Source organism: Motacilla alba, chromosome 17, assembly GCF_015832195.1.
Source record: "Motacilla alba alba isolate MOTALB_02 chromosome 17, Motacilla_alba_V1.0_pri, whole genome shotgun sequence".
Classification (NCBI taxonomy): domain Eukaryota; kingdom Metazoa; phylum Chordata; class Aves; order Passeriformes; family Motacillidae; genus Motacilla; species Motacilla alba.
In genome coordinates this window covers 2,057,743-2,081,559 of record NC_052032.1, presented here as the reverse complement: position 1 = coordinate 2,081,559, position 23,817 = coordinate 2,057,743, and the positions used below count along the sequence as shown (strand labels likewise).

Here is a 23,817-nt window from a genome sequence, read left to right as displayed (position 1 = left end):
TCACCCCCAACCCAGCCCCATATCCATCCTTATTCCCAACCCACCTCATATCTATCCTCACCCCCAACCCAGCCCCATATCTATCCTTATTCCCAACCCAGCCCCATATCTATCCTCATCCCCAACCCAGCCCCACTATCTATCCTCATCCCTATCCTCATCCTCATCCCCATCCCTATCCCAACACTAATCCCTGCTCCAGCCCTATCCTCCCCATCATCCTGATCCCTAACCCCCATCCCATCCCGATCCCTAGTTCCCATCCCATCCCGATCTCTAACCCCCATCCCATCCCGATCTCTAACCCCCATCCCATCCCGATCCCTAGTTCCCATCCCATCCCGATCTCTAGCCCCCATCCCATCCCGATCTCTAGCCCCCATCCCATCCCGATCTCTAACCCCCATCCCATCCCGATCCCTAGTTCCCATCCCATCCCGATCTCTAGCCCCCAGCCCATCCCGATCTCTAGCCCCCATCCCATCCCGATCTCTAACCCCCATCCCATCCCGATCTCTAACCCCCATCCCATCCCGATCCCTAGTTCCCATCCCATCCCGATCTCTAGCCCCCAGCCCATCCCGATCTCTAGCCCCCAGCCCATCCCGATCTCTAACCCCCATCCCATCCCGATCTCTAACCCCCATCCCATCCCGATCTCTAACCCCCATCCCATCCCGATCCCTAGTTCCCATCCCATCCCGATCTCTAGCCCCCATCCCATCCCGATCTCTAGCCCCCATCCCATCCCGATCTCTAGCCCCCATCCCATCCCGATCTCTAACCCCCATCCCATCCCGATCTCTAGCCCCCATCCCATCCCGATCTCTAGCCCCCATCCCATCCCGATCTCTAGCCCCCAGCCCATCCCGATCGCTAATCCCGATCCCGATCCCGCCCCATTGGCGTTGCTCTGCGCGCTCTGTGGCCGCCAGGGGGCAGTCGGGGCCCCGCACGGCGCCACCCGCGGAACAAAGGGACCCCAAACCCGACCCCAAACCTGACTCTAAACACAACCCCGACCCCAAACTTGACCCCCCAAACACAGTCCCAAACCTGGCTCCACATTCAAATTCAAACCAGACCCCAAACCCAGCCCTGACCCCAAACCCAGCCACAAAACCAGCCCTGACCCCAAATCCAGCCCCAATCCCAACCCCAACCCGAACCTCGACCCCAGCCCAATCCCCACCTCCAACTCATCCCCAACCCCAGCTCCAACCCCAAACCCAACCCCAGCCCAGCCCCAGCGCTCACCTCCCGCTGGTGAGGACAGGATCCCCTTCACCCGGAGGTCCAGGGAATCCAGGGACACCTCCATGTACTCCATGCTGTTGTCCTGGCTGGGGCCCTCCCTGCTGCCCAGCGAGGGTTTGTAGGCTTCAGCACCTGGATGGGAACAGGGCATTCACACAGACCCCCCCAGACAGGCAAAGCCACCCCATGGCTGTGAGGCCGTGCCTCGAGCCCGGGCTGTGCTGGCTCCCTGTGGGAACCATGGGGGCAGAGCACACGGAATGTGCCACCACCACATCTGGGCACGGCCGGGCACTGCTCTGCTCACACTGAGCTGCCACCTCCATCCAGGCAGGGAACAAGAAAAGGGAATAAATGAGACGAGTTCAAGGCACATGGGATGACCCATGGCTTGAGCACCCCCAGCCTGCTGCACAGGGCTCAGGTACACGCTGGCCAGGCAGAGCCAACTGCTCCTCAGGAGGATGAGACAGGTGACATCCAGCTGAGTGGGAGGGGAAACCCAAACAAGTCAAGTTCTGCCTGCAAGTGAGCAGAGCTGCTGCTGGGAAGAGATTGTGGGACAGGGAACTGAGTGTCTCTGCACTCCCTTGGCTTCACTTTCCTGCTTTGCTTCTGCCAGTCCAGCTTGGCCAAGAGAGTTTGGTTACCCTGCCAGACCAGCTCCCACCCTTACTGAAGGGGCAGAAAACCAGCCTGCATGTGAAATGCAGAATTAGATTTCTGCTGTGACAGGGATCAAGGGTCCCTACGGCATCCTGGGAGGAAGAGGAGCGAGCCAGGTGAGTGACAGAGCCCAGGCACTGAGCAGGGCATGAAAAATGGCCAATTCACCCAGAAGTACCAAAAAGCTGCTGATACAAAAATGACCTTTTTGCACTGAATTAGCAAACCCAGAAGAATAAAAATAAACCCTTTGGTGGCAGTGCATGTATGACTCCCTAGAATGAGGCTGGAGGCACAGCTGCACTGTCCACCTTATCTCTCCCATGTTGTTACCTTTCCCAAGGAAGAAGCATCACAAACTGCTTCTCCTCACCTCTCACCTCTCAACAGAGCTCACTGAGATCTTCTTTGGTGCTCAGTGACTCAGGACAAACAAGAGGGACCTTGAACAACACCCACACTTGGGATGGGCCCGAGGCAGCTCCTTCCAAACATTGTGGCTCTTCCACAAGGAGCAAAGCCAAGCTGCACATTCCATTCAGCTGCACAAGCACCCACGCAAAAGCAATGGAGCATCACTCCAGGGTGGTTCTTTCTTTCCTTTTGTATCTAAACATGCTCCCTGGAGCTCATGGGACAGGAGTCCACATAGACACATGTCACACAATCCCAAGCTGCTTTGGGCTGAAAGGGACCTTAAAGCCCATCCCATTCCAACCCCTGCCAAGGGCAGGGACACCTTCCACTGTCCCAGCTGCTCCAAGCCCTGCCCAGCCTGGCCTTGGGCACTTCCAAGGATCCAGGGGCAGCCCCAGCTGCTCTGGGCACCCTGTGCCAGGGCCTCAGCACCCTCAGAGTGAACAATTTCTCCTGTACAGATAACATCAATTTCCTGTCTTTCAGTCTGAAGCCATTGCCCCTTATCCTGTCACTATCTCCCAATATACAATTCCTCTTCCTCCTTTTTGTAAGCCCCACGAGGCCTCTTTGGATACTCTAAAATAAAGGGATTGGTGAACAAAATAAAACTCCTCCAGCATTCCAAAGACAAAGCCACAAGTGCTGCTGTGACAGTGACACCAGCAGCTCCTGCCAGTGAGGGGCAAGTTCACAGCCTGGCTCATCACACAGCCCAGCCTTGGGAAGGAAGAGTGAGCTCTGCAGACTTACAGGCCTCAGGTCCTTCCCCCTGCTCCTGGAAGGCTCCCTGGGGTGCAATTTAGGAACAAAACCCCATTAATTACCTAGCACACCTCCTTGTTTCTTTTTATTCCTCCGCCTCCTCTTGCGGGTGGGTTTCAGCCATGGACTGTCTGTCTTCCCTTTCCTCTTCAGCAGCTTCTTCTTGACACTGGACTCCGAGCTCTGAGGAAGCAGAGAGGCCACGTGCACGTCAGGCATGGTGGCACCAGGGTCCCTTTGTGGAACAGCCCTCACCCAGCTGAGCTGTATGAGAAGGACCAGGGCTTTGAAACCAAGGGGTGCTGAGATGCCTTTATTGCACTGAAAAGGAAGCTCAGGCACACGTGTGGGTGGATTTCCTGTCAGTTCAGCAGGGCAGGCTGCACTTTCTCTTCCATGGAGGCCCTCACACCACGTTCATGAGCAGCACTGCAAGTGGGCAGGCACATGCACACTTCCAGCTTCTCCCAAAAAATAACTGTAGAATCACAGAATATCCTGAGCTGTGAGGGACCCACAAAGAGCACGAAGTCCAGCTCCTGGTCCTGCACAAACACCCCACCCTGTGCCTCAGAGGGTTTTCCCAACGCTTCTTGAACTCTGGCAGTTGGGTTTTCAAACTCAAATATTCATGTTTCTCCACAAAAAAACCCACTTTGCACTTGAAGGGCCACCTGGAGAGCTGGAGTGGACCCAGGGGAACTGAACTCCACAGCAGCATAGCAGCTCCCTCCCTGAGCCAGGCACAGGGCAGCACAGACCAATCATGCAGCAAATACTCAGCCACACGTACGAATCTCAACAGACTTTGGGTTTTGGTTTCAAAAAATTCAGTTGTCTGGGGTGGGGTTTCAAAGTCAACATCAGAACAGGAATCAGGCACCCCAACCCTGCCAGCATTTAATGCATCAATCATAAAATTCATGTTCAGACTGAAACTGTCAGCTCCTGATGCTTATCCAGCTGCCAGCAAAGCCTTGGAGGTTTTCCTCCTGGTACCACTACCAGCAGTTGGATCAGGCTCTACCTCTACAGGCAGCTGTGCCAGACCCTGCTGTCCCAGTGAGGGAACATGTGGAGCTGAGCCCTGGCTCTCCAGGGTGTCTGTGCTGCCCCAAAATCCCTGAGTGTGGGCCCAGCACGTGGCTCTACCCCAGCTGCAGCACTCTGCTCGTGGGGGAGATGTTTGTGTGTGAGGCAGTGCTGTCTGGGAGCTGAGTGACTCAGCAGAGCTCCAACCTCTGTGCAGGATGTGGAGATCCCACCCGGGAGTTTGGATGTGAGTGCCAGCCCAAGCCTTGGTGTGGGCTAACACAACAGACTGGCCTGAGCCTCCCAAAGCAGAGCCAGGCTGCACAGCCCCTGCCCCTCCTGGGCTGCTGCAGCGTCAGAGCACGGGCAACAAGACCCTAAAGAGCTTCAGGGATTCACTTGATGTGCTTTGTGAGCATGATTCCACCTTCAGCTCAACACATCAAGAATTTTCTCAGCTCCTTCTGAAGAGTTGGGTGCCTGAAATGCTGGCTCCTCAGCTTGAGAGGCTGTGGAAGGACAGTTTTCAAGGAAAGGGGAAGGAGGCAGACAGACACATTCAACGAACAATCTAAATTAAAGTATCACCAGGTTCTCTTCACCAACAGTCTAAAAATAAAAAGTAGAAATCCCCAGCAGCTGCTGAAAGTCCTGACCTGGTGCTGTACGACCAAGGTCCCAGGGAGAGTGTCTGTCTGTCGGAGTGCTGTTTGTCTCCCTGGTAAGAGCTGCTCACCAGGAACAGTGAATGTAGGCTGTGGGCTGGGCCAGTGGAACTGGGAACAACCCCACATCAGATCGGGGTTGGTGAGAAAACCTTGCTGGCTCCTACCAAGTGCCAACTGTGCATCTGAGGAACTCAGGCACCCTTAAACACCTCTGCTAACATTCAAATGATTAAAAGCAGTCAACACCTCGTTGAAAACAACAAAAGCCCATTAGTTAGCATCAGAAAGTAATTAATTGTGCCACGGATCAGGGTTAAGCACCTTGTGGAAAACAATACTCTGTGTGTGGGTGGTTTCAGAGAATGAGTTTTGTCAAGGAGACTTGAAACTGCACCACTTTGGCTTTGCTCTCTCTCTCTCTCTTTCTGGCAGCAGTGCAAAGGGGAAAAATTATTATCAACAGGCCACGGGCTGAAAAACACATTTAGCAGCCCAGCTTACCAAATCAGACTCGTCTCCATCCTCCTCCTCCTCCCCTGATTCTACAGACTCTTGCTCTTCCTCAGACTCGCCATCATCGATCTGCAGCCACCATTTGCCCAGGAACAGAATGGGTCAGTCAGGTCGGGTCTCCCAAAACAGAGCATCCCCCTCCAGCCCGGTGATCCCAGCAGAGCATCCCCACCATCCTGCTGCGCCCCACACACATCAGAGCACCCCAGCCCCAGCCCCAGCCTGCACATGCACTGAGCTCAATGAGCTCCAACCACATCGTGGAACATCTGCGGGGATGACAGAGGGAGAAAAAAAAAATCTACTCCAGAATAAAGTTTTCCAGCTAAATTTCAACTTCTTTGATAATCCCAAACCAGCCTCATGCCTGTACTGTGTATCAAAATTTGGGGGGAAAAAAGCGATTAGATTATTTTAGTGCTTTGCAAGCAAGATTGGGAAGATGTCTCCTATTGCTTCAGGGAATCCCAGAACTACACATGGTGGGGGTTCAGCAGAGTGGATCCCAGAACTGTGTAGGGCTGGAACTGGGGGGGGAGGTGAGGAGACCCTCAGAGGTGGAAAGGAAAGCAGGAAACGGTCACAAAGGGTCTCTCTACCATTGCTGATCCTTCTGTCATCTTGCAGGTGAAAAAACCCCTAGAAATGGCTTCAATCCATGCCCCTCCTATCCCTGCTACCCCATCCTGCTCCTCAGGCCCTGCTCAGGGCACAGGAATCACCTTCCTGGCGTTGTCTGCGTCAGACGCGCTGTCCTTGGAGGTCCTGTTGTCATCCACAGGGAACATGGCTGCCTGATCTGCTCCATGATCATCTTCCTCTTCCAACTCATCCGAGTCCTCCTCCTCAGAGTCCACATCTATGCTTTCCCCGTTCACGTGGGGGCTGCCATCCCCCAGCTCCTTGTCACTCTGGAAGTCGCCCAAGCACACGAGACACAAAGGCAACATCAATTCCTGGGACAGAGCAGCTGGATCCACCCCAGATTCTCCTCTGTGCTTGGAGCCCTAAAGCTGGCTCTGTGTCCCCCCAGAGCTCCTGCCATGTGTCACCTCGCCCTGTTGGACCTGGGGACCACAGGGAGTCATTCCAGACTCACGTGGTTGCACCATGTTTAGGGGAGGAGAACCCCATTCCAGCATGAAGGGGCAGCTCCACCAGGGATGCAGGAAGGTTTCTAGGGAATGGAAAGGGAAGTTACATCACATTGGGGTTTTCATATCACTCCTTGAAATCCCAGCACTGTTCTCCTTGAATTCTAAGCCCAAAACTTCAGAGCACAGGTCGCAGCAAAAGCAGAATTTCATCAGGAGTGAGTCCATGTCTAAACTTTTATAAGTAACCAAGTGTTTTTCTGTACAGCCTCAAGCAGCAGCACGACACCTTGAGGACCAAAACAAAAAGGGGCATCCTTGAAATCTCTCCAGTTGCCCAGGATTCACAGGACAGAAGGGGAACATTCATTGGAAAATGTTTGGTTAGGAGCTGGTATCTGAACAGTCCCTCTGGAAAATGTTTGGTTAGGAGCTGGTATCTGAACAGCCCCTCTGGAACAGTCATTCCCAAAGGAGCAAGGCTGCTCTGGGCAGGAAGCTGCTGCCAGAGGGAAGAGGAGACTCAGAAAGGAAGATGTTCACCCCAACAGGCCAGCACATCCCTGCACCTCCACATGGCTTTGGTGTCCAAAAAAAGGGACACATAAGTGACAACAAACATATGCAGTGGGCTCAGTGCTGCCCTTACCTTGGCACCCACAGAGGAATGAGTTATGCTCTTGAACATCTCTATCATTGTTCTCTGTTTTAACACTTTGGTCTTTTTCTTGGGAACCAGGCTATAGGTTCCCATTCTCCGTTTTTTCTTCCGAGATACTGCAGCAGCTGGAAAAGAGAAGCACAAGGAACCCAACGTTTGCTCAGGAATGACAAGAAGGGAGAGAGAGCAGGGGCTGCACAGGAGAGGGACTTTGGACAAAGGCCTGGAGTGCCAGGACAAGGGGAATGGCTTTCCACTGCCAGAGGGCAGGGTTGGATGGGATTTGGGAAGGAATTGTTCCCTGGGAGGGTGGGCAGGCCCTGGCACAGGGTGCCCAGAGCAGCTGGGGCTGCCCCTGGATCCCTGGCAGTGCCCAAGGCCAGGCTGGACAGGGCTTGGAGCAGCCTGGGACAGTGGAAGGTGTCCCTGCCCATGGCAGGGGTGGCACTGGATGGGATTTAAGGTCCCTTCCAACCCAAACCTTCTGTGATTCTATGAAATCACACCTGAGGGCACGACCTGGGAAAACTTCCCACTCCAACAGATTTATTTACAAGTCAAGCAGAAGATGACACACACGGATGTGCAGACACACAGACAGCTTCCTGCCAGGGCTGCAGAGCTGCCCAAACTCTGAGTGCCCTCTGCACACTCCTTCTGGCCCCTCCATCAGCACACACAGCATCAAATCCTTAAATTATCCTGCATTTGGCAGTGCTGCTGGTGTTGTAGGAGGCTGAATAGAATCCAATTGCTCAAATTGAGACTGCAAGGCCAACAATACCAACTGACAATGGAAGCCATCTGACAGTAACTGAAGAACACACAGGGAAAAGGCACCTTACATAAAGAGCTGGTTGCCATTTAACCTCATTTCACACCTACTCTGGAAGTCTTTTTGATTCCTTTCACTGCTTTGATTTGGTCTTAATTTGTTAAGTCTCCCTCTTGGCCTTCTAATCAAACCAGACATCACAGCTCCCTGCCCGCTGCTGAGTTAGGTGAGTGCACAGCAGAATGGTGCTCGGTGCAGGCTCTTTTAGGAACAGCCAGCTTCAGCACCGCTGTTATTGTTTGTGCTTGCACAGCCTGTTCCTTTCCTTCATTTTCCACGGTAATGAAATTTCACCAGAATTTATGAAGAGACTGCTAAAAAATTCTGTGAACCAAATTAATTTTATTTATAAGGCTGTAATTCTTGGTAAGCAGCTGTGGAGATATTCAAAGCCCTACAGAACTGATAGAAATCTCTTCAGAACATCCCAGAGGAAAAAGGGATCAAAGTGTCCCCTCTAAGAAAAGCTTTTAGTAGAAAAAAGGGAAGGGAACCTTGGAGGAGCCTGAGTGGCAAAAAGGTACTACCAGAGGTTTTAATCCTTGTTAATCTCCTCATCTCCCTCTCAGCCCCACACAAAGGTTTGGGAGGTGGGAGCTGCTCAGAGCTCCAACACTCCAGCCCTTCCCTTTTTACCTGTCTGTGACTTGGTGGTGGCCACATAGCTCTGGTTCTGAGGTAGTGACTGGTGAAGGCCCGGGAGAGAGGGCAACGACAACGGCTTCACGAAGTCCAGCATGTTCTCAAACTCCTTCTCCTTGGATTCCTTCTGATCTCTGCTGTCTCTCCCATCTTTGGGGTCTTTACTTGCATGCTGGAAAACAAAAGGCAGTTAAATGGAGTTTTTGTATTGAAGAAGTAATTTTTAAAAATTAGGAAATTAATTTAATTCCTTTCTGTCAACCAAAATCCCTTTCATCTGAAGGCAGGAGCACATTCCCAGCAGGAGCACACAGCCCCTCCTCCAGCAGGTCAGGGGGCTTTGCCCAAACCCTGCCAGCCTGGCTGAGTGACTCCCCCCGGGCTGAAGGCTGTGCAGGTGACAGGTGACCTCGCAGAGGTAATGACAAGGAGCAGACCCTGTTTACACAGCTCGGGGTGGCTCTGGAGAAGAGGAACCAACTCAACCACAGCACTTACTCCCTGTCACACCAAGCATGCTCAGCAACATGCTCAACAACACACCAAGCATGCTCAGCAACACCCCTGCAGAGCTGTTGTAGAGGAGCAGGCAGCAAAGGAAAGGGATTTTCCTCTTGGACAGCACTTGGCACCACTGAGCCTCAGCAAAGGCTCCCCCCTCTAGCCCAGCACACAACAACCACAGCCAAAGCAGTGTTTGTGACACTGAGGTGCATCTACAGAGAGCTGTCCAAGCTCCCCTTAACCCCGTGCTCCCACTCCAGCTGCTGCTATTCCAGGCCCCAGGCTCCTACTACAAACCAAGGGGATTTTGTAGTTGCTCCTGCAGCCCCTCCCAAGCACCACAGCCCCTCACACCTGCTCTGATCTGAGCCTGTACCCAAGACAAAGTCAAATCCTGCACCTCTGGTTATGAAAGAAGGGTTCCTACAGCTCCACAAAGAATCATTTAGGCTGGACAAAACATTTAAGGTCACCAAGTCCAACCATTAACCCAGCAGTGCCAAGTCCACCACTCAGCCATACCCCTCAGTGCCATTTCTCAGCTTTTGATGTTACTTCAATGTTTTCCTCCTGTAATTTAGGAAACAATCTCCTTCCTGTGTGTCTAACTCCATTTTATGTACCCTAAAAGCCTCAGACAGAGAGGTCCAGACTGTGTTTTGTGTTCCTTTTTTTCCATCTGTGTTTATTCTTTGAACAGTCATGGCTTGGTTTGATGGTGCTTTTATTCCTGTGCCTTTTGTGTCAAGTGTGGCAAAGGGAAGCCAAGGTCAGGCAAGGCCCCTTAGTCCAGTTCACTGAAACATTTTCCTGTCCCAGCCCAGCAAGGAGGTACCTGGTGAGATCAGAAACACATGGAGAAACATGAAACAAAGTCCCCGCTTATCCTTCTCTGCCACAGAGTCAGCAGACACTGGGGTGAAAGCTGCCTCTGCTGGGCCACTTTACCCTGGATTTGCCCTCTGATTTATCCCACCTACCCAGCAGGGCAGCAGGCAGGTCTGGCACAGCTGCTCCAGGAAAACACGAGAATAAGCAGCAGAACACAAGGAAAGAGTGGGAGAACTGGGATTGCTCAGCCTGCAAAAGAGAGGGCTCTGAGGAGACCCCACTGTGGCCTTCCAGTACCTGAAGGAGCTACGAGAAAGAGACTCTTCACAAGGGCACAGAGTGCCAGGACAAGGGGAACAGCTTCACACTGAAAAAGAGTGGGGTTAGATGGGATATTGGGATGGGATTGTTCCCTGGGAGGGTGGGCAGGCCCTGGCACAGGGTGCCCAGAGCAGCTGGGGCTGTCCCTGATCCCTGGCAGTGCCCAAGGTCAGGCTGGACATTGGGGCTGGGAGCAGCCTGGGACAGTGGGAGGTGTCCCTGCCATGGCAGGGGTGGGATGGGATGATCTTTAAGGTCCTCTCCAACCCAAACCATTCCATGATTCTAAGGTTTAAGTGCTGCTCCACTTGCAGAGAACTCTTCTTTACAGGACTTGTGAAGCAACAGCTGAAAAACCCAAACAGAAAGAGGAATGCAGGCAGAAGCAAGGCTGGAATAAAAAGCAGGAAGCAATAAAAGCACTCAGGTTCAGACAGGCAGCCCCAGCCACTGCTCTCCAGCAATGTGACCTTGGGGACAAACGGGGAAGAGGCTGATTCCCCTAATTAGGCTGTGCCACGTGTGTGGTGCTGGCAGAGGCAGGCCCAGCAAAGCCCTAATGATAATCAGAAATGACCCACAGCAAAAGGCCATCAAAGTGCCAATGATTCCTGCATCAAGCCCATAACTTATGGCTCAATTGCCACAGCTTTTCTAAAAGGGCAGCAAGTCTTGGATTAACGATTTCAAAGACGACAAATCCACCACAGCCTTTGATATGTTGTTCCAATGCTTAATTGCTCTCACTGTCAAATAATTAAATGCATTATGTTTTTGCAACTAAATTAAAAAGCCCTGTCTCATCAGAACCTCTCACTCCCGGGAGATACTTATGGAGTATGACCAACTTTTTTTTTCTTTTTTAACTTTCTCTTCAGTGATTTTAATAGAATGAGCAAATTAAGTGGCCATAGGATCATTTTCTGGATCACTCCTGAGTCTGCTCCCAGTTGTTCTACCCCTTAAAAAATGCACGTCAGGAGTGCAGGGCACAGTATGCCAAGAATAGTCTCAACAATACTATTTATACCTCTTAAAAGTCCTGAGTTTATAGATCTAAAGGTTAACAGTAACTCTTGGTTACACAATTATTCTGAGAATTCCCACATCCCCTGATATATCCAAAGCTTTCCACTTCTAACTTAAAATTAGAAAAATGAGCTTGGGACAGGCAGATCTGACACAAGTGTAAATAAGGGTTGCATTTTGTGTCCTTTAAGTGCAGGTTTTGCAACTGGTCTCTGATAAAAGGTGCTGTTACTTCCAAACACCAGGAATTCACACTCAGGCCATGCCAGGCTGCTTGGAAGAATACAATCCAATTTTTTAATTAGAAGTATTATGTTTTTAGCTTGGGGGTTTTTTCTGCCTCTGTAATTATGACACAGAAATAAATTTAAAATCTTCAACAGGCTGCATGACAACTGCTAAATGTGACTTTTTCATGGCAATTATGCTAAAAGTTTTTTAAAATCAAATTGAGTCTCATGCAATAAAGATTTACTTGGAGACATGTGCAGCAATGGTAAAAAAACAAGAATTCCCAGAAAGGGGTGAAGAGGTTTCTTGTGTTTATAAAAATATTACATCTAAGGATTGTAATAAAAAGGATCAGCACAAATTTTTAAGTCAGTTTTCTCACCACCTTTCCTGGTTCTCAGCTACATTCAACAATCACCTCTTTGCTATTCTTATTAAACAGAGAAGCACTGGGAGCAGAATGCCATGCAAAGGAAACTCCAGGATGCAGTTTGGGCTCCCTTGTGGTCACATGTTGTGAGCCACTGGAGGCCAAGAAAGGACCATAACTGAGAGAGAAAAAGAAACTGCAACTACTCCAACATCTTCATTTCTTGCAGCTTCTCAGGTGGTATCAGCTCATCCTATGCAAAGGACTGGAAAGTCACAACTTCGTGTAAGGAACAGTGAAGAAGGTGGGCAGATATTCCAACATTTCCAGCAATGGTTGTGCCTGGAAGCAGCAAAAATGGGACCACCACTATGTGCAGCCCCACTGTGAGAAATGCAGCCAAGAAAACTGCTTAGATTGGGGCAAGAACACGATATTTGATGTGTTTACAAAAATTAAACTCAAGTGCTGTCTACATTTTAATGGGATCAACCACATTTCTATTATTGGCACAGAAGTCCCTGACAGCAGCAGGGGGAAGTTATTAAAATGGCAAAAGACAGAATATCCTGTTGTTTTGGTTTTTTTTCCCCTCAAAGCAAAACTACAGAACAAACCAACCTCAGTAATGGACCCTCCTGTTGGCTCTATAAACTCCACATGACATTTTCCCCACTGCCCAGCATTTAAAGGGTCTTTCCATCACTAAAACCAGCAAGGTGGGAGAGACACCACAGTGTTGGTGGAAGGACACAGGCACAGGTCCTGCCTGGCAGCAGGGCAGCTCAAAGCACTGCAGAAGGGTCTTGATGCCTGAAACCACCTCAGGCTGAGATTATGGGCTCCCTTAGTTCTGTGCTTTGCAGGACTCTCATCTCCAGCACACAAGGAGCTGCAAAGCAGAGCCAACGGGGCAGGAGGAGTGAGCTGAGCAGCACTGCCATAGGGCAGCTGCCAGGGAGCAGCTCTGCCTCTCCATCCATCAGGAACAGGGTCAGGAGATTTGTACCAAGGCTCTGCCTTTGAAGAGCACAAAGCAGCAGCTCCCAGGGGGATCTGCCTCTAACAACTGGTGAGTGGTGGTTAAGCAAGAAATATCAGTCTGCTATAAAAAATTGATCACAAGCAGATGATAGTGCCTGTAGGAGTTGTAGTGGTGCTGCTCTGCCTTTTCTCTGCTGCTGCAGGATTGTGTTTTTCACTGCTGAATTTCAGCAGCCTGATCAAGCCTCACCTTGGAGTAACAAACCTGCAAGGCTCTGGTCTTAGTCTAGATCAGACCAGCTGCAAGGCTGAGCCACCTTTCATCTGCTGATTAATATGTGCCAATTAGAGGGGGGATTCCACTGTGACTTGATTACAATTGCACTGATCTGAATGCAGTCACATACCTACATAAAAACATGATTTAGGCAGCCAGGCAGCCTGAGCTGAAGATGAGGCCCCAATCCTGCACTCAACGTTTTTCTGGAGCAGAGCACTCAGGGGTGTGGATCTCATCCCTGTCCCCTCCTGCACCAAACTGCCCCAAGGCAAGGGAGCGTCACACATCAGTCAAAACGAAACAGGGAGCCCAGGGCAGATGTGCCACCAGGGCTCCTGAGGTTACCAAACCCCTCTGCTGGGGCCAGGGCCGTTATTTCTGTGGGCTGTGGTCAGAGCTGGGGCAGCACCTCCAGCCAGCACGGCCGCCTCCAGCAGCAGTTGAGTGTCAGGTTAAATGTACTGCACAACAGCCTCCACTCTCAGTTCCTCTACAGAAACCCCTCTGCTTAAGGAGCCCAGTGGCAGCACTGTCACTCCTGAAGGAGGTTTCCCATCAGGGAAGACGGGGCAGGGTCTGGAGGGGCCCGTGAGGAGCAGCTGAGGGCTCTGGGATTGTCCAGCTGGAGCAGAGTGAGGGCAGAGCTCCCCGGGGCTGCAGCTCCTCCCGAGGGGCAGCTCCCATCTCTGCTCTGGGACAGGGACAGGAGCCAGGTGTGGGATTTGTAGGGGTTTTAGGATGAGGGAAGAGATGAGAATTTTGATTTTATGTTTTAGAAGATTGATTTATTATATTATGATATATATTATATTAAAAATGTTATATTAAAACTATATTAAAAGAATAGAGAGAAAGGATTTATTAGAAGGTTGGATAAGAATAGAAAGGAATGAATAATAAAAGTTTGTGATTAATTAGAAAATTTGATTCACTTGTATCTTTGACTGGTTAATAAGTAAAAATACTTAATATGAACTAATCACAGATGCACCTGTTATATTTTATAATAGTGAATAGTTATTGTTTACATTTCTTTCCTGAAGCTTCTCAGCTTCTCAAGAGAAGAAAATCTTAATAGAAGATTTTCATAAAATATCATAGCAACAGCCAGGGAACAGCTGGGGCTGGGCCAGGGCAGCTCAGGCTGGAGCTCAGGGCAAGGTTCTTCCCCCAGAGGGTGCTGGCACTGCCCAGGCTCCCCAGGGAATGGGCACGGCCCCGAGGCTGCCAGAGCTCCAGGAGCCTTTGGCCAGCGCTGCCAGGGATGCCCAGGGTGGGGTTGCTGGGGGGTCTGGGCAGGGCAGGGGCTGGGCTGGGTGATCCTGGTGGGTCCCTCCAGCTCAGGACATTCTGTGATTCCATGATATCTTTCTCTGCCCAAGCTCACACACACAGACTGCACTCTTTCAGTCCAGTGGAGCACACCTGGGTACCTCTCCGGAGAGGGTCCTGGATGGACCTTCTAAGTCCTCCCCAAGGACACAATATCCCCATTATCATCACCCCCATGAGGCCCTGCCCTTTTGCTTTGTTTCCTACACATGGGAGGGTCAGAGCTTGCTGAGCAATCCCAGACCCCTGCAATCCCCTGGCTGCCACCTGCCTGGCCCCAAGAGATGGCCACAGGATGTTCTCCAGGCCAGAGGCTCCTGCAGAGCAGCCCCCGCCCAGGCCAGCACAGTAGCACCACAAAGGAGACAGTTTAAAAGCTCTGGCATCAGGTATTTAATGGCAATGCTGCTTAAGGGACTAGTTTGATGAACATTGGTAGAAAGACCTACATAAGCATCTCCTGCTCCAAGCTCTTCCTCCCTGTCCTCACTGTCTCCCCCTGTTAAACTGGCACCTGGCACCTTGGGTGTGAATCAGGCCAAAACACTCATTTAAAGGATTTTTTTTCAGCACTATTTCCTGACCCAGTCCTCTGCACAGTGTAAAAAAATACCACCAGAGACACACACTCCAAACTCCAGCCTTGTGGTCACCAAGGAAAGGAAACACACCTGGGATTCCCAATTCATCCATCTGCTCCTCCTGTCTCCAAAGGTAACTCTGGGATGCTCTCACTACCTTTACCATCCTCTATCCCTTATGTTTTACTGAAGTTCAGCTCAGCAGCTGCTCCCAAGCAGGAGAGGCCTTCTCCAAGCACAGCACACACACACACTTGCCTTTCAGTCTGCTGCCTGGCCCTGGAAACTTCTGGGTTCTTAACACGGCTGTAAAATGGATTAGCAGTGAAAGAAAGATTCTCCCAAAAGGGCAGTGCTTGTGTTACTGCTCTGTTCAGAGGGGGAGCAGGAATGATGCTCTCTGCTCAAAAACCACCTTAACATGCGACAACATCAATTAAAATTGTCACCTGTTTCAGATTCAGCTTCGATCCCAATTCAGGAAGCAATTCCTAAACAGAGAAAAAGCTGGTTAAATTGGTGAGAAAATTCTCTTCTTCCTTTCAGAGACCAATTCACATGTGGAAGAAAAGGTTACCAAGGTCCCCTGACACCTATTGGATTACAGAAAACAATTTCTTGGCCCCAGTGGGTTTCTGCAGGAGCCAGGGGGAACAAATGTTCACACTTTGCAGGCAGCAAAATACCTTCCTCCCCTCCTCCTCCTGGGCAGAACAGCTCTGCAAGAACAGTTTCACCAAGAAAACAACAATGCCCTAAAAAATACTAGCCAAGCAAACTACTGTGGCCTGTAATATCAGCTCCTGGGTGATTTCCACAATTTATTTCCTGGGATACAGCACCTGAATTCATGGAGGTTTTGAAGGGGAGAAGGTGTGAAGGTTGGTACGGGAAAAGCTTCTGAGCTGAGGAGCCTCCTCTAAGCAGCTCAACAAAGAAATAATCGGGACAGAAAGATGACAGCTAGCAAGGACTCTGCTGCTCCAAAGAAAATAGCATAGTAAATTCCAGAGACAATGGGGAAAAATGAGGTAGTAATTATCAGGAAGGCCGAACACACAGATGTTTTATTGTCTTGCAGAACTGAGATCAGACCTTGGGTTCCCATTCAGCTGCAGAGGCTTGAGCAGAGAACATGGGAACAGCCTCTTCTCACCACCCTTCCTGGGAATGTTGCTTCTCTCCCTATTTTAAGCCCAAGACAAATGCCCAGAGGAGCTGAGGACAGGCTGTGTACTTTCTAGAACAGCCCAACAAGTGCAGGCTTTGGTTTTTTGAAGCTGTTTTGTCGTGTGAGCAAAGAAGGATCAGCAGCCCCATGCCAGCGAGCTGTCCCAGCACTCCCAGAGCTCCCCAACACCACACACCACTTCCCAGAGACAAACCTTGAATCCCAAGGGGCTGAATGTAAATATTCTTCTGATGTCTCATAAAATACAAACGAGGGAAACACTCTCTCCCCACCTAGCAGTCGCCTTTTAGGAGGGAATCGCCTCTTTCAATTGCTCAGCCCCACGGGATCTCTCTCTGCTAAATTCCACCAGGGTGTGGGGGTTTGCCCAGCCTAATTCGAGTGCACTCCAGGGGGCTGGAGGCAGTTTGGGCTGCAAAGCCTTCCTTGGGTAAGAGACACCTTGATGGGAGATGGATGGCAGCTGGGCTCCCTGGGCAAGCCAGGAGACACAGGCAGGGTGAGAGCAGGGCAAGGCAGAGGGAAATGAGTGCTCAGGGAGGCTGGCTGCAAATCCTGGCAGGCAGCTGTGGCTTCTGCCCCTCTCCCAAGCCCGGTGCCCACAGGTTTGTGATCTTGCTGTGCCCTTTGGACTCCCAGCTGCTTCCGGAGGCACAGGTGGTGCCACAGCCACAGGACCTTTCCCCATCTGGGGCTGGCGAGGTGCCACCCTCTCTTTTCCCTTTTTTCTCTCTCTTTCCCTCCTCCAGACCACAGGGACTCCCAGCTTTGAGCCCTTCACACCTCTCACTGCTGTGCTGAGATGAGGGGACATCTGAGGGCCCCTGTGGATCTGCTGGATCACAGCACCAATGCATTGCACCGACCTTGACAAGGCTGCAGCAGGTTCCATGCATTTCTGGGAATGACTCCCATGGCCAACCCTTCCCTTGAGCTAAAGGCCAGTCTCCCTCCACCCTCAGACACAGCACAATGAGAGGATCCAGCTCACTGTGGTCATATAAAGCATCACAGGCATGAAAACCAGCTGCTTATAGTGGAGATCTGCCTGTTGCAGAACCTATTCCCTACCTCTGGCAAAAAACCAGTAAAATAACCAAACTTATCAATAACCATGACAAAGAAAGGCCCATTTCTGTCCTCCCCACTATGACATGAATGCACCAAATGACATTTCCTTATGCCTCCAAAAAAAACCCAAAAAGCAGGGCTCTGCTTTATTAAGTGATGGTAAATCCACCCCTAAGGATTCTGGAGAGAACATTTCCCAATGACATGGAGAGAAAACATCATCTGTTTTAGCCCTATAATGATTCCTACAGCAAAGCAATCAAGCTGCCTCACAGATCAGCTCCTTGACAGCTTCTGAGCTTAGGAGGAGCCTCAAGTTTACATGCTATGCTTAATTTCCTTTGGGTTGACCTCAGAAAAAATCTAATTTGTTTCACAAGCAGCTCTGGATGTCAGCAGAGGCTGATGAGCAATAGAGCCATGAGAGAAAGGCCATTTAGTGTCTCACACAGATCTGTTGGAGGAGGCGATTGATCAATTATATATATATATAGAAACACATTGGGGATGGGAGCTGGTGGTGGCCATGTGACCAATTACTTTAACATCTCTGTCTGGAGGGAGAAAAAAATATAAATAAATAAATAAATAAATAAAAATAAATAAGTTTAAAAAATATAAAACCACCAATCCACTCAGCAGGCAAGCTCTGAACACCACGTGCTGCCATGCAGCCAGGTATCCCTCAGACCCTCAGAGAAAGCCAAGAGCAAGCCCAGCAGCAGCAGCAGCAGCAGCTCTGTGCTGGGCAGGTACATTACCAGGCTGGGGGTGGGTTTAGGCATTGTCTTCCGTGCTCGGTGGACCTTGACTTCAGCGTTAGCAGCAGGGCCTTTTTTAGCATCCGTGTCCTTACTGCCCTCCCCGAGCTTGCTTGGCATCGTGGCTTGGAGCTGGGCAAAGGAGCCCACAGTCCTGCCTTTGCCTGCTCCTCCAGGCAGCGTTTTTGCAGCATGGCCAGTGAGAGAAGCAAAGCTGGTAGTCCTTAGAGGCTGCTCCTGTGCCATCTGCTTGGTTAGGATATATCCATTGCTCCCTGTGACAGAAGTCTGTGTGAAGTCATTTGCTTTCAGATGGTTTTGCTTCCCAGGCTCGCTGTCCGAAATGCCATTTTCTGCTATCCTATTTAATTTAGTAGAAGAGTCCTGCTGGCTCACTTTCGTGTTGTCCTGAGTGTTTTTCGCTGGGTTTGGGTGGCCCCCACCCTCGCTGTGCTCACAGGAACCGTTGGTTTCACCGTCTACTGCCATTTTTGGTTCCCCCACTTGCTTTTCTGTAGCGCTTTCATCTGCAGCCATGGCATTAAACCCTGCAGGGAGAGGGAGGAAGAGAGGAGAAAAGGGTCACGAGTGGTGTTGAAAGTCCCAAGGTGTACTCCAAGTACAGCTACTCACAGTGGAAGAGCAACCCTGTCCTCCAGCGCCCTGCCTGATGTAAATCACAGAATCCCAGAATATTTAGGGCTGGGAAAGACCTCCAAGATCATCCAACCATGGATCAACCACCACCACATCAACTAAAGCACAGCACTGAGTGCCAGGTTGTTCCTCACCCACCTGCCCAGCCCTCCTGGATCCTCACATGGTGACATTTGGGGTGGGTGGCCCAGGTGACAGCAGTGCACTTACTCCCACTCGCCTCACCTGCAGATGTGGCCATTTATTCCCAACAATAGATTTTTTCAAGGTAAATATTATCTCTGGCTTTTCCAATAACTGCATTTATTGCACCATATGTCAACACCTCACCTGGCAAACAAAACTCTGCCCCATCTTGCATCCGGATCTCTGGCAAAGCCCTTCCCAAAGCAAGTCTGACACAGAAAAGCTTTGCTGGTAGGACTGTCCCAGGGAGCTTTTATGGCACACACACAGCCCAGCAGCCAAATGTCCACATCAGGGCTCTGCTGCTACAGGGACCATCACAAGGAATAACTCCCTGGATATCCCAGCTCTCCTGGGAATGTTCTTCAGAGGGAATTGGCTCTTTCAGCACGACAAAGCACAACAGGAGCAGGATTCACCGTGTCATTTCAGAAGTAACAGCAGGAGTAAACACAGGAGTGAAGCGTGGTAAATGCATTTTCAGACTAAAATAATTCTGTGATTCAAATGCAGCAAGGTTTTTGCAGCCTGACAAAGCTCACGCACAACAGTGCCCATATAAAACAAACATTTCAAACATCTCCCTGCTCCTCCATCAGTGACTTTGTCCCACCGAAGATTTCAAGTCCAAGCTGACAAATCCAACTATGAATGTTACGTACTTGCAGAAAAAGTTTGACATGACAACCCAGCAGCTCCCCAGACAACCAGGAGTGATAACAACTCACTGGCACGCTCAGTGCAATGATTACATCAACCTGCTGTTAGGGATTCCTTGGCTTGTTTTCCTTCCAGAGAGCAGACAGTTATGAAAAGCAACACGAGAAGTGCAGGGAGAGCTCTGTCAGAGCAGGGGGGATGGAGTCAAACCAGCTCCCATCACAGCAATTTTCACCTACAGGATCCAAAGAGCCTGGAGTCACACTGGAGGAACAGGCACTGGGCACCAGCACCTCATTTCACACTGCCCTCAGAGCACAGACAGGCAACGAGAACAACATTCTGAACAACACTCTGAGCAGCCTTCTGAATCCCAGAACCAAGGCTGGAAAAAACCCCAAGACCATCGAGTCCAACCTGTGACCAATCCTCACCTCACCACCCAGCCCAGAGCCCTGAGTGCCACTTCCAGGTGTTCCTTGGACACCTCCAGGGACACAGATTCCAAACCTCCCTGAGCAGCCTCTTCCAATGAAGAAATTCCTGCTGGTGTCCAACCTGAGCCTCCCCTGGCATCCTGAGCCTCCTCCCAAGGCTGTTCCCTCTCCTCCTGTCCCTGTTCCCTGGAGCAGAGCCCGACCCCCCTGGCTGTCCCCTCCTGTCAGGAGTTGTGCAGAGCCAAGGTCCCCCCTGAGCCTCCTTTTCTCCAGGCTGAGCCCCTTTCCAGCTCCCTCAGCTGCCTCACAAATGTCTCTTCTGACCTGGCAAGAACCTGGTGCCAGGCTAAGTCATGAAGGACCACCAGAACCCTGGGATGACAAGTCCAGTGTGCCTGGAGCAGCTCCAAGCACAGGCAGCTCCCTGCAAAGGCCAGCAGGGAGGAGACCCAGCACCACCCAGGTCACCAGAACAGCTCTTCCCAAAACCCACCCAAATTCTCTTTCCATTTTCATTGGGGAAAAAAAAAATCCCCCCTTTTCTACCCTTTTTTAACGCATTTGCTCAGTCCATCTTAATCACGGAATCACAGAATGTCCTGAGCTGGAAGGGACCCACCAGGATCACCCAGCCCAGCCCCTGCCCTGCCCAGACCCCCCAGCAACCCCACCCTGGGCATCCCTGGCAGCGCTGGCCAAAGGCTCCTGGAGCTCTGGCAGCCTCGGGGCCGTGCCCATTCCCTGGGGAGCCTGGGCAGTGCCAGCACCCTCTGGGGGAAGAACCTTGCCCTGATATTTAATATCTCCTTCCACTGTGTTGACCTGAAAGATTTGAGTACAACTCCTGCCCAAACAGCACTGGCAGCTCTAGATTCTAAAAGTGATGCATTCCAGTATCTCAAACAACCTTATTATTCCCTAAGCTTCCTGGGTTTTGGTGCCCATCTGAGATTTAAAGACACTTCCAGCAAACTGAAAGCCTTCCTAGGCCTGGTTGGTACATGTGAAGCATCCAACCCAACCCGTGGCTGGACACACGGTCAGTGCTGGACCCACATCAGGCTCTGCCCAGGGGTGCCTCAAAGGCCTCCTGGAGCATCTGACCCCTCCAACCTAGACTGCCCATCAACTGAGAGGGGCACAGTCCCTCTGATGCTCCTGATTTCCAGCTGAAAGCCACAGATGCTGGGCACAAAGCATCTTTGCAGATGTATCTGGAAAGTCTCTCCAAACCCCGAGTGGTCACTCTGTGCTGGGGATGAGCTCTGGCCATTTTTCCTGATGAGACACTGCACTAAGAGATCCATTCCCCCTCATTCCAGGCAACCCAGTTGGGATTGCCTCCCACGTGGGCTCTGCTGGCTCACAGCCTCCAGAGAGAGCTCCAGAACATCCAAAAATTGCTCCCCAGTGCTGTCTGGAGCACACAGAGACACAAACCTCAGCTGCAGGAGTAGTGACTGAGGGCTCTCCAAGCAGGATTCAAAGTTATCACCTCCACCTGCTCCCTCTCACACCACCCAGACCTCCCTGAGTACAGAAAGAGGCACAAGGGTTTGGTTTTGATAGCAAAAACTCTGTGAGAAGATAAAGTGCTCTTTTTTTCACTGTTTTATTTAACTATTTGAAAAGCTGTGGGCAGAGGGAGCCACAACTATGCCTTTATTCTTTCAATTCTTGTTTCTCTTTCTGCATTCAGGGTCTTTAAAAGGCCATTTAAGCAATTATTGCAGCAAAGTCAGTGCCAGGGAAAAAAAAGCAAAGCAACAAAAAATAAGCTCTCCAACCACAGCTGGAGGTTTCTAGAGACCAGCTTTAGGCACCTGGCTGAATGAAGCCTTCAAGATTTGTTGATTTAAACACTGTGTTCTCCCACCAGAGCAGTCAAATAACTTCAGTGGCTGACTATGAGATAAACTGAATAAGCAGAGGGCAAGAATTGCTGTACCTGCCATGAAAGCAACCAAAACAATGTGAATTAGAGCACTGCCCTAGGGGAAAAGTAATTGCATTACTCCAGAAAGCATCACGGGCTTTAAGAAAACTCCACGAGGCTGAAATTAAAATCACACACACACTTATTTCCCTTACTGTGAAATGCAATCTGATTGACTGTGGAAGTGGCACCAGCCTTCCAAACCCGTGTGAGCAGAGGTTTGAAGACACAGAGATATGGAACTTCACAGCACAGGCCAAGAGAAAGCACATTTCCCCCCAGCCTCCAACAAGCCTGAGACACTGCAAGCAGGATCCTCCCTTTGGGGTAAAACCCCTCCATTCTCCCATTCCCTCTTCTGGCAGCACCAAAACAAACCCATGAACAGTTTGGAAGGGCATTGCTCCCTACACACTGAGCTCCTGCATAGCTCTGGGCTCCTGCAAGCAGCACAGCCCAGCATGCCCGTTTCAAACCCAAACTGAAGAGCTGCCCTTGGAGAATCAATGTCAAGAGCTGCCTCACAATTTGCAGGGCAACTCCAGTGAGCTGGTGGGGTTTTCCCAACCAAGACACCTGATCTGGAGACAGGAAAACAGGAACTGCCATCCCAGGTTCGCCAAGGGCACCTGCACAGCACTGCAGAACAGGCACAGCTCAACACATTTCACAGCCTCGCTGAACTCTGGCCCACAGACAGGGATGGGAGCACAAAGCAGAGCCAGCAGGAGCCTCCCAACGACAATACTGAATCAAACAGCCCGCAGAAGCTCTTCCACAGCTCCAGACACCTAAAGAAACACTTCTTCCTGATGTGACCTTTTCATCCCCCTTTTTCATTCCCAAAAAAAGCTTCACTGAAAACCTGCTAAAATCCTCATTTCAAATACACCTCGTGGCAGTGAGTTCTCCCCTTGAAAATGCTGTTCAGCAGCTTTTCTGCTCCTGTGCTGCAAGTGCAAGGGAATTATAAGCCCAAAGTTTTTATTTCTCTAAAACTTTGTGACTTTACAGCATTCATCCTTTCTAAGTAGGCCAAAACAAGGTTTTCTCCACATTCATTTTTCTCTCCAACTCGCTCACTGCTCTTTAATCTACAACCATCCTTTCTTTAATTAAAAAGAAATAAAAGGCAGAAGTTCTAGCCTGCATCCATGAAGTGTAACCTTATTAATCAGAAGCATCCCAGTCTTTTCAAAGCTCCTTTGGGCAGATGCAACAGGAAAAGCTTCTCCCATGGACCCCAGCACTGCCTGGATGCCCACCTGAGCTTGGATTCATTTAAAACCCAGGTAATTTAAAACCCAAGAGATTTACTGGTGGTTTTGAAGTTGATACCAACTTGGCACAAACTTCAGCAAATACATATTATTTAGGGGCTGGGTACATTTTAGTAACACAAGGAATTTAAGACTGAGGAAGTTGGGCTATTCCACTGTCCCTGTGACTCCACCTGGCAAAGAGCACCCAATAATAAATTTAAATCCCTGCTCTGAATTAACAACTCCCTGAGAGCACTGCAGAGCTCCCAGCCCTCCCCAGGCTCAGGCAGAAGGTCAGGCTCAAGTTTTCATCTCAAGAACATGACAGTTGTTCAAACTGGAATTAAAATTCCCCCAAAGAAAACAGACTCTGATGAAAGCAGGGGAGAAGCTAAGAGAGGGTGAGACCAGCTCATCTAATTTTAGGTGTCTAAAAGGCATCTCAGATTCCAGGGGTCCCTAAGCCACTGCTGCAACCAACAGAGAGAACCCACAAAAAAGCAACACACAACCCACAAAAGCAGCTTTAAAAAAGTGATCTTTGGAAAAACTCACCCCTGCCTAGACCATGTCTGACCTGCCTGCTACCATGTCTAAGCAGAAATGAGCTGGATTAATTCAGAATTACAATGATAACTTCAA

At 50.4% G+C, this 23,817-nt stretch overlaps 1 protein-coding gene across 14 annotated transcripts in view; it reads right to left on the bottom strand.

The window, feature by feature from the left end:
- The window catches only part of EHMT1 (euchromatic histone lysine methyltransferase 1), a 123,370-nt gene that overhangs the window by 34,551 nt on the left and 65,002 nt on the right, over positions 1-23,817 (bottom strand). For 12 of the 14 annotated variants that reach the window (XM_038156000.1, XM_038155992.1, XM_038155990.1 and 9 more), the window contains 8 exons: positions 18,038-18,585; positions 15,463-15,504; positions 8,545-8,722; positions 7,062-7,198; positions 6,041-6,229; positions 5,307-5,387; positions 3,168-3,288; positions 1,258-1,389 (listed from right to left, as the gene is read on the bottom strand). In XM_038156000.1, coding sequence (XP_038011928.1) covers positions 1,258-1,389; positions 3,168-3,288; positions 5,307-5,387; positions 6,041-6,229; positions 7,062-7,198; positions 8,545-8,722; positions 15,463-15,504; positions 18,038-18,585 — 1,428 coding nt within the window. The remainder of the gene's footprint in view (positions 1-1,257; positions 1,390-3,167; positions 3,289-5,306; positions 5,388-6,040; positions 6,230-7,061; positions 7,199-8,544; positions 8,723-15,462; positions 15,505-18,037; positions 18,586-23,817) is intronic. The other 2 variants (XM_038156003.1, XM_038155991.1) reach the window with 1 other exon arrangement.